The 10,039-nt window shown below is 39.8% G+C and overlaps 1 protein-coding gene across 1 annotated transcript in view; it reads left to right on the top strand.

Moving 5' to 3' along the window:
• SYT7 (synaptotagmin 7) overlaps positions 1-10,039 on the top strand; it is a 113,073-nt gene that overhangs the window by 36,700 nt on the left and 66,334 nt on the right. The window contains exon 3 of the mRNA XM_015816466.1: positions 5,542-5,621. Coding sequence (XP_015671952.1) covers positions 5,542-5,621 — 80 coding nt within the window. The remainder of the gene's footprint in view (positions 1-5,541; positions 5,622-10,039) is intronic.

The following is a 10,039-nucleotide window of genomic DNA, read 5'->3' as shown; positions in this document are numbered from 1 at the left end:
TTAAAATAATTATTCAATAGTGATGTCAGCTGTAGTTTCTTGTTAAAGTCAAGTCTTGTCCCTCTTTAGGTATTAATGTATGCTGGCCTCTTTCCAAGTCTCTGGCATCTTTCTTTCTGTAAAATAGAGTTCATTGTGGTTTGTAGAGGTTGCAAAACTTCATCCTCAAAACATTTATAATACAACCTGATATCCTGGTCTATCTGGTCCAGGGATAATGAAATATGGGACTTATTTTTACAAAATAAAGAGGTTAAAAAGGTTAGCTATTTAAATGTATTAGAAACATACAAACCTGAATAATAATTACATTAGATAGCTATATATTGAATTGTAACTATTTACTGCAAAAATGATCTACTATACCCCCTTTTCCTTTTTTAAAAAAGCATTTTCTATGAGTTTTTTTAATTTTGTTGACGTATGTAGATCTATGTACTTTTATACATACATACAAGATGTATGTATGTATATATGTAGAAGATATATGTACTTTTATAGGTTTTTTCTGATTTTCTTTTGTCATTATTTTAAACAGCAATAAAGTATTAAAAAAAACTTTGCCACAAAGGAAATCTCTCTTTATCTGTAGATTAATTACTTCTAAAAGCATTTAAGAAATTAGAATAGCTGGACTCTGCGTCCACAAAGGGTGCATTAATTATTGTGAGTATAGATCAGGGGTCTCCAACCCCCGGTCCGTGGACTGGCACTGGGCTGTGGCATGCCAGAAACTGGTCTGCGCAAACAAGCAAAGCACATCAGCAAGATGCAGGCAGTACATGAAACCACACACACACCGGTCTGCAGAAAAACCTCTCTCCACGGAATTGGTCCCTCGTGCTCAAAAGGTTGGGGACCTCTGGTATAGATGGAATCCAATAATGTCCAGATGCTCAACTCCTGTAACAACTGTAAAAACTTTCATTTCTGCAGTTTGCTCATGAGGATCAGCCATCTGGATACAAGTGGGTTATCTCACAATCTCTCTTTGATCCACAGAGATTTCACCCGTCAGCATCTACCCTCCAGCCAGAATTCTTGGCCATAACAACTTTCCTTTGGAGATGTCAGTCCACCATAGCTCTCCATCCTTTTATGTTAAAATTATTGCCCTTTGATATCAAACCTCTTAGCCAAAGAAGGAAGATGTTTTGAGTTTGATGCCTGATACGCCTTAGGATAAAGTGAACTATATTACTGGCTTGGCACCAGAGAACTTGCACACAGAACTGCTTTCCCTCTGCACCTGTGCTTTCATCTGCTAATGGTTTCCTAATTAGCAATAATTGTCTCTTGTCTGCCCCTAGAATCATGAAGCACATTGAACCTGCCATCAGAAATCATAACCAAGTGGTCTTATAATCAAGACCTAATTAAGAAGAAAATGCACACTTCATTATCTTATGGCATGTGTTTTGTTACTGCAAACGTAATTAATTAGAGTTCAATTAATCCAAAAATGGCTTGTTCTTTCCCTACTGCGGATGTGATGGTAGTGAAGGCAAGCTTGGTCTTAGAGACTCCTCTTTGTTTGGTAGAGCGTAGAATTCCTCGCTGTGAACAGGGTTCAATCTAGTTTCCAGAAGACCAGCAGAAGGAATTGTGATAAGTGAACTCCTGCAGACTTCTTAGTTTAGAAGCAATAAAAATAAAGGGGGGAAAGGTGTATTTCATTCAGTGTGTAACTCTGAAAGTTTCAGTACATATTAGAAGATTAATGTTAGTCCTTCAAAGTAGGCCACCCTATGAACTACTGGAACTCTACCTCATTTTTATGAGCTATAACAACAGCATCTTGAAATTCTGACAGATATCCCTTCCTCTTAGACAAAAAAAGACCCAAGGCAAGGTAGTCTTTAGTTTCTTACTAACTGGAGGCTGTGGGGACCTGGATGGGGGACAACAGGCTTCGACTGAACCCTGGCAAGACCAAATGATTTTGGGTACACAGGGCTCAAGGATCCGGGACTTTATCTTCTTTGATTCTGAATAGTAGGGTGGCACTGCCCCAGACAGATCCAGTTCACAACCTGGGGGTTCTCCTGGACTCGCGACTCCTGCTGGAAGAACAGGTGGCAGTCACGGCTAGAGACTTTGCACAACTTTGGGGTGTGTGTCAATTGTGGCCTTTCCTGGATCAGGATTCCCTGAGCTCAGTTGTTCAGGCCCTAGTCATCTCACGTTTGGATTATTGTAATGCGCTCCACATAGGGCTACTCTTGAAGGGCATTAGGAAGCTACAGCTGGTGCAGAGTGTGATGACGCAGTCAATTCTTGGGGCCCAAAGAATGGCCCTTGTAACACCAGTTGCATTTGCTGTCCACTAGAATTGGCCTGTCCCACCCATGTCAGCAGAGGAGGCATACTGTGGGCCCATCGGCCCAATGATTCTGGTTAGCAGGGTCCAGGAGAAGGGTCTTTTCTGCTTTTACACCTGCCCTTTGGAACATCTTGCCCCCCGAAGTGAGGTTGGCCCCAACCCTCCTATCCTTTCATAAAGGCCTAATGGCCTGGCTCTGCCAGTTAGCTTGGGGCCTTGGTGGGGAAGCAGCACAGTGGAAATGGTTAATTGAGTAACAGCAGATCCCACCTCCCTCCACCCTGCCCCTGCCCTCCATATGTACAAAAATGTCTAGGCTGCCCCAACCCATCGTTACCACTGTACAGCATCAGTTTTAATATTTTTTCTCTTCATCAAGAGAAAAGAACAACTGAGACTTCTGTTTATTATTTCACTAAGTACCATCATCTAACCTCAGCCCTGTATCCAGCAAAGCCCCATGGCAAAACAAGTAAAAGAAGCCATCATGGTTACCATCTCTTTCCATCTTGAAACACATAAATCACATATGTATACATACCCAGCTCAGAATGCCAGGAAGAAAGGTGATTAGAGAAATTTGGCTGCCCTCTCTGCTCTATCATATTCTGTGTGGACATTGAACACATCATTTCTAGAAAACAAAACATTAAGATGTTTATGATGACTCCGCAAAATGTTTTTAAAAGACCTGTGATCGGTTTAAAGCTTAAATACAATTAGGTATCCTAAGTAATAAATAAACTCTGAACTAACAGGAACCTATCGCAAGAATGGAATGGAATGGAATGGAATAGAATAGAATAGAATAGAATAGAATAGAATAGAATAGAATAGAATAGAATAGAATAGAATAGAATAACAGAGTTGGAAGAGACCTTGGCGGTCTTCTAGTCCAACCCCCTGCTCAGGCAGGAAACACTATACCATTTCAGACAAATGGTTGTCCAATCTCTTTTTAAAAATGTCTAGTGTTAGAGCATCCACAACTTTTGGAGGCAAGTTATTCCACTGATTAATTGTTCTGTCAGGAAATTTCTTCTTAGTTCAAGTTTGCTTCTCTCCTTGATTAGTTTCCATTCATTGCTTCTTGTCCTGCCCTCAGGTGCTTTGGAGAATAGCTTGACTCTTTCTTCTTTGTGGCAACCCCTGAGATATGAATACTGCTATCATGTCACCCCTAGTTCTTCTTTTTATTAAACTAGACATATCCAATTCCAGCAACCGTTCTTTATATGGTCATCTTTGTTGCTCTTCTCTGCATTCTTTCTAGAGTCTCAACATCTTTTTTACATCATGGTGACCAAAACTGGATGCAGTATTCCAAGTGTGGCCTTACCAAGGCGTTTTAAAGTGATATTAACACTTCACATGATTTTGATAATATTCCTCTGTTAATGCAGCCTAGCACTGTGCTGGCTTTTTTGGCAGCTGCAGCACACTGCTGGCTCATATTTAAGTGATTGTCCACTAGGACTCCGAGATTCCTCTCACAGTTACTACTATTGAGTGAGGAACCACCTATACTATACCTGTGCATTTGGTTTTTCTTGCCTAAATGTAGAACCTTATTTTTTCATTATTGAATTTCATTTTGTTAGATAGCGCCCAATGTTCAAGTCTGTCAAGATCCTTCTGTATCAACCCACTCAAGGCAAAAACAACCAGGCTCAAATTATCCTACTTGGGATGAATTACATGAAGCTCTAGCTCTCTTGAAAGGGCTCTAATGCTGGCAAAGCTGGAAAGAAAAAAAAAAGAGGATGATCAGCAGCAAGACGGACTCAGTTATAGCAGTGATGGTCCACCATGGGAAGACCTAAGGGACCAGGCTGAGTGAAGATCTCTTGAAGACCTCTTGAAGATGTTCTGTTTACGTGGTCATAGATCATAGACTCATTACTGACCTGATGGCACATAATTAATCAATTCTATTTAATATCTTAAGTATGAACATTTCATCGTCATCATAAAATTAAAAAAAGAGTAAAGAAAGAAGAAAATCAAGTTGAGAAAAGGACTAAAATAAAATATGTATTACAGATATTCCTCACTTAAGGATGGAAATTGGGACCAGAATTTCCATTGCTTAAGCAGTGCGGCCATAAAGTGTGACATCATGTGATTGTCCCAACAGTGGCAATCTCAGCACTCCTGTTTCTGTCATTAAGTGAGGATTTCAGGTGGTTAAGGGAGTCCCAGGTGGTTTGCAAGCAGGTCAGCAGCCAGGTGGGAGAGGGGAAAAAACGGGCTTGAAGGTGGGAGGATGGGGGTGGTTAAGGCTGGGCTGGGGAGAGTGCACTGATGGTTCATGAGGTGAGGAGGCTGTGCAGATGGCTGCTGAGACATCACATGACTACCTGTATTTGTATATTATAATCAGTTTCGATCTCCGTAATTTAAATGAAAAAGTCTCAAGTGTGTTTGTTGCTTGCCACATAAGAGATGCTTCGTCCTTACAAAACTATTCCAAGAATAGTTCAAAATAGAGGCTTGGGCTTGCTGGACCAATTTCTTGACATGAAACTTCAGTGAAAGCTAACATAGCTGAAGACTAATTAGTGAGGAGGCAAGTGAGTCTCCAAGTATTAATAATACTATCTTACATCACCTAAACCTTCATCCTGATACTGTTAGCCACTTTTTTTCATAAATTCAGGTTCTATCTAGAAAATCTACCATAGTGCTACCCTTGGGAAGTGTCACTTGGAAGCTGAGGTGTCACATGATAACTGCAAGTTTTAAGCTTATTTCAGCAAAGTGAGCTTAAGTCTCACTTCATTTTGTATTCCTAGTAGGTCTCTAGTTACTTTTAATTATTAGGGTTATGCAGTGCCTCAACAGCTTTTCAGATCATGTGGGAGCATGGGTATAAATTCAGTCTGCAGTTCTTTAAAGCAATGTCACCTTTTTCTGGGATTGTTACAACTGCCCTCTGAAGTTGCTGCATAATCTCAGAAAATTATGCAGCTGCTTTAAAAAAAAATTCCTGAAAGATGCTACCAGCATATCTCCAAAGCACTATTTCCGAATCAAATCCAAAGCGTCACGAAGCCCTGCTAAAAAATTGCTCTACTTTCAGCCTTAACATAAGCAGATGTAATACTATAGTAATGAAGATGTATGCTTGATACAAAGTTATGTGTATGGTAGAATTTTCTTCCCTTAATGTCTCCTTTCAAGTGAATATTCCACATCTCTCTTTCATTTCATTTTAGGGCAAGCGTTATAAAAATTCCTTGGAGACTGTGGGAACTCCAGATTCCAGCAGATGCCGGAGTGAAAAGAAAGCCATTAAGTAAGTCCCAGTAGGAACTATTGGAGTGAATGGGTTTGAGGTGTTTGAGTTAGTCATTGCATAAACCTGCACCACAAGGATAGGTTTAATAGGTTTAACCTTCAAGCTACCTTGTATCTGAAAACAAGGCACTTCCAGTCATTTTGATTCCAGTGGTCCAAAAATCGAATTCCCATCTCCTCCACAATCTTATTACACCAAATATAAGTGCATACTCCTTATACTCTTGAACATTATTCATTTTGTTCACTTTGGGTAATTGTTCCTCTGTTTCCATAAACACCATGTTGTTCTTCAACTCCCGCATCAGATAATTTTGTTTCATTATTCAACATACTAATATTTTTCCTTGTATTATCTTAGCACATTGACTTACCTAGATATCTATGGAGATTCTCAGTCATCCAGGTCATCCAGTTGTCCCAAAGATGCTTTTTCATGAGGCAACTGGACTTTCTTGTTTTTTCTTTGAAGACAAAGGCCACTCTTTCGAAGACAGCAAAATCCACAGTTTGGACAGAGAAGACTGATGGTTTGAAAGAGGGGTCAAAGAGGCCATCTATGTCAAAATTGAACAGCCCTCTCTCAACAGAGAGGGAGGGATACAACATCATCTATCTCCAGTCTACAACACAATCCTTTCAACAGTTCCAAGAAGGCTCCAAACCCATTTGCACTACTCAGGTGACCCTGAAGAAAAAGATAAGCCTCCAGGTGGCCTCAATGACTCTCTAAAATAATGCAAATGACCAACTGTCTGCAAGGAGTATAAATCCTTCCATTCCCCACCATCCAGTCAGAGCTGAAGAAGCTTCTTGGATGAGAAGCAAAATGTCTTCAAAGAAAAAATAAGAAAGTCCAGATGCCTCCTGAAAAAGCATCTTTGGGACTTACCTAGATAGTGGCCTTCCTTTCTTTGTAATATCCCATATCTCATTATTCCAGAGTTACTGCATACCTCAAGATTTCAAAATCTATTTAATTCTTGTTACCAACCTGCCTTCCATCCTTTCCCAGGCTCATACCATGTACAATTATATCTATTCCATTAACACTTCCCCATATCATAATCACCTATCTTCTTTTTTTAAACAAAGTCCAACTTAAGGAACCTTAAAAAGAGAGACCTTTCTCTTAACTGTTAGCACATGAACAATCAGCACATGAACATAAATCACCCCAACAGTGTTTCCCGCTATTGTAAAACATGTCTTGTAGGCACCATTTCAAAATGTTCACTAGTATATAAAAGCTAACATGCAAATGTTGTAAAATTGTTTTCTCTTTTGCATGTTTTTATCAAACAATTTGTAAATGGCTAACCCATTTCATCCAGACACATTCCTCTTTTTCATATTTTATCTTCTTCCCCAGTTATTAAGAGATGGCAAGCTTTCTAAGAAATGCCCAATGTTATTTAATGTGTAAGCTATTCTCACTTGTTACATTACAGTTGAAAAGATTAATGTTTCTTCCATCTTTTGACAAATGATAAATTCTCCACCTGGAAAAGCAGTACAATTTTCAACTTTATGATCCTCCAGATACTAACAGACTGCAACTCCAAGCAACCCCAGAAACATGGCTGAGAGGGAAGGGTGCTAAAAATTGTAGCTGAGCAACATCTGGACCTTAGGTTCCCATCCCTGCGGTAGGGTTTAATCTTATAGCCAGCTGCAGTATCAAAGTTAGCATCCAGAGGAATAGAGAAGGTTACTATGCAACCACACAGATGTTTATATGGAAGCCTCTCTAATAAGTGGTTTAGAAGTATAGGTTTAGTTACACAGAAAAGAATCAGACCTATCCTTTAAACTTGCTTATGGAAACAAAATAAGGACACATTAATAGTAACTAATCTTCTTCTGGCATGTGATGCCATTGCACCAAACAGTAGGATATTGGAAACCCTTATGGTTACCTCAGTTAGTTCCTTGATAGAGCAATATAACTCAACTGACAATGGATCGTCATTCACCCATTTCTTTTACTTCATATTGCAAGGATATTTAAGGTGAGTTAATTTTTTATGGTCATTGCACATAGCAACACATCACAGTGAAATAATGTTTCTCTGTCATGGTCCCATAATTTGAATTTTTGATATCTAGGCTCCCTTGTAGTGGGACTGAATATAATCTCATCTTCAGGGATTGTTAAAAATGTTACACTCTTGAAACCATGATTAAGTAATAATTTCCATAAAATGCTGTTTCACCTTCTGATATAATCACACAAGCTTTCCCTTGGTTCTTCTCCGACATCTGCCTATGGGATTCCCAAACCTAATTTTCTACAATAAAGAACGCTGTAGAGTTTTGAGATTTGCTTGATGACGTTCAATGGAAAAGCTGGATGAAGGAACCTTGGTTATTGGCCCTGGAGCTATGGTGATTTAGCAAAAGAAGTGTTACCTTAAAAAGTACACCTGCAATTCTGCCTGTACATCTTCAGATGGGTTGATAAAATCAGTTGATAAATTTTCTGCCCCTCTGTGTGCATTCATGTTTGTTCATGCCTTTATATGTATTTGTGCATATATATAATTGTGCATAATATGTAGCTATTTATGTGTTTGTGTGTGTGAAAAATATGTATATATGTATGTTGAAGATATGTGCTCGTATATACAGTAGTTGTTTGTTAATTCCTGGATGTATGGTCTCATCAGTAGCTTATGGTTCTAGATGACACTATTAGCCAATCCCTTAGCTAAATCAGACCAATGGATACCATGCTCCAAGGCCATTATAAATGTGTGAATCTGATAGTTATTTTCCTTGTGCTTTTGATCTCTGCATAGCTTATCTGGGGGTCATGGATAATTATGCTGAGGGTAGAACAAGACTACTACGAAACCATAGCCCTAAGACCTTTCTTCCTAAGCACCTGCCAGTAAATAGTAACAGAGATGCATAGAAACTCTCTTCTTACGCTCTGCAGCTGCAAAAACGTTCACTTCTTAGCCTCATATTGAAAAGGTTCTACAAAAATTCTGACCCAAAGGCACTTGCCACATGATGATGGAAACGGGCAGGCAGGCATAATGGCGAGTTTGGTTTCTCTACTTTTTTGCAACACTTTTTATTCATTTTTTCCCCTATTCTTGGTATCTTGTGGATATCTTTGATGAGCCTCAGCTGTCCTTTATAGCAAGCTTTTCATCCTTCTTTCTATACGTGCCTCAAGAAGTCATCAAAAGGCTTTTCATTCCTGCAAACGGCAAGGACACTAGGTGAGTGGTAAGAGAAGTGGATGCAAGCAGATCGCCTGCAAGGAACCTTTGAGGTCGCTAATAAATTGGTTAGACAACCACTTGACTTCAAAGGCCATTGTGAAATCTCATATGCTGTGACTCAGTTGCCATTGGAGGCACTCTAAATTCAGAAGGAGATGGTTCGTTAGGCTCTGGCTGTTTACAGAATGGGTGATATAACCTACTTAGCAAGCCCTGTGAGGCTGTGAGCCCACAAACTCCAGCCTGAGGCAGATCACCCTCCTTGGCTCCTTCTGCACAGCTGAGCAGAAGATCTACACAAGGAAATGCCACGTCCCTCAGGCTGAGGAGGCCTCTTCTTGAGGACAAGCATCTAAAGCAGGGGTAGTCAACCTTGGCTCTTTTATGACTCGTGGACTTCAACTCCCAGAATTCCTGAGCCAGCTTAGCTGGCTCAGGAATTCTGGGAGTTGAAGTCCACGAGTCATAAAAGAGCCAAGGTTGACTACCCCTGATCTAAAGTGTTATCACTTCCCAGGCTCCAAAGCTATAATGGCAAGGACAGGAAAAATGTTCAAAGCCAGCCTCTTGCTTCGATTAAGATTTATTTTTTTCCTGTTCAAGGGACCACTATTGCCCTTCTCCATTCCTTCAGAAACGAATTGAAGCCAACCCACAGTTGTGTTTATCAACTTAAAATGGCCAAGAGCAACAGTGAAGGCTCTGAAGTTACTTGAAGGTTATTAGGGACATGAGCCAGGAGAATGGTTGAGGAAAGAGTTCCTGCCAATAGAGGAATGGAGTCAATGCAAAGCTGTAGGCAGTCCAGGTAAGAACTATTAGCTTGGCTGCAATTTCAGGTACATGCAAATGACCCGAATCTGCAATACAGCTATCATCAATAAATCAGTTAGATTCAGAACAGATTCCGTTGCTGCAAAGCCCATTTGTGGAAGTGACCCTAGGTTCAGTATGACAACTGAGCATGGACTAAGATTCCTCCATTTATTTATTTATTTATTTATTTATTTAATTTAATTTATATGCCGCCCTTCTCCCGACAGGGACTCAGGGCGGCGCACAACATATTTAAAACCATTAACATATATGCAATCCCCCCCTTAAAACCGAATTAAACCGAATTTTAATGTTGCGTCTTCCGAATATTTAAAACCCAATATAAAATCCACCCTAGGTCAGG

Source organism: Protobothrops mucrosquamatus, unplaced genomic scaffold, assembly GCF_001527695.2.
Source record: "Protobothrops mucrosquamatus isolate PMUCROS unplaced genomic scaffold, P.Mucros_1.0 scaffold_115, whole genome shotgun sequence".
NCBI classification, from domain to species: Eukaryota; Metazoa; Chordata; class Lepidosauria; order Squamata; family Viperidae; genus Protobothrops; species Protobothrops mucrosquamatus.
The sequence above is the reverse complement of the archived record's forward strand: the minus strand, read 5'-3'. Positions and strand labels throughout refer to the sequence as shown.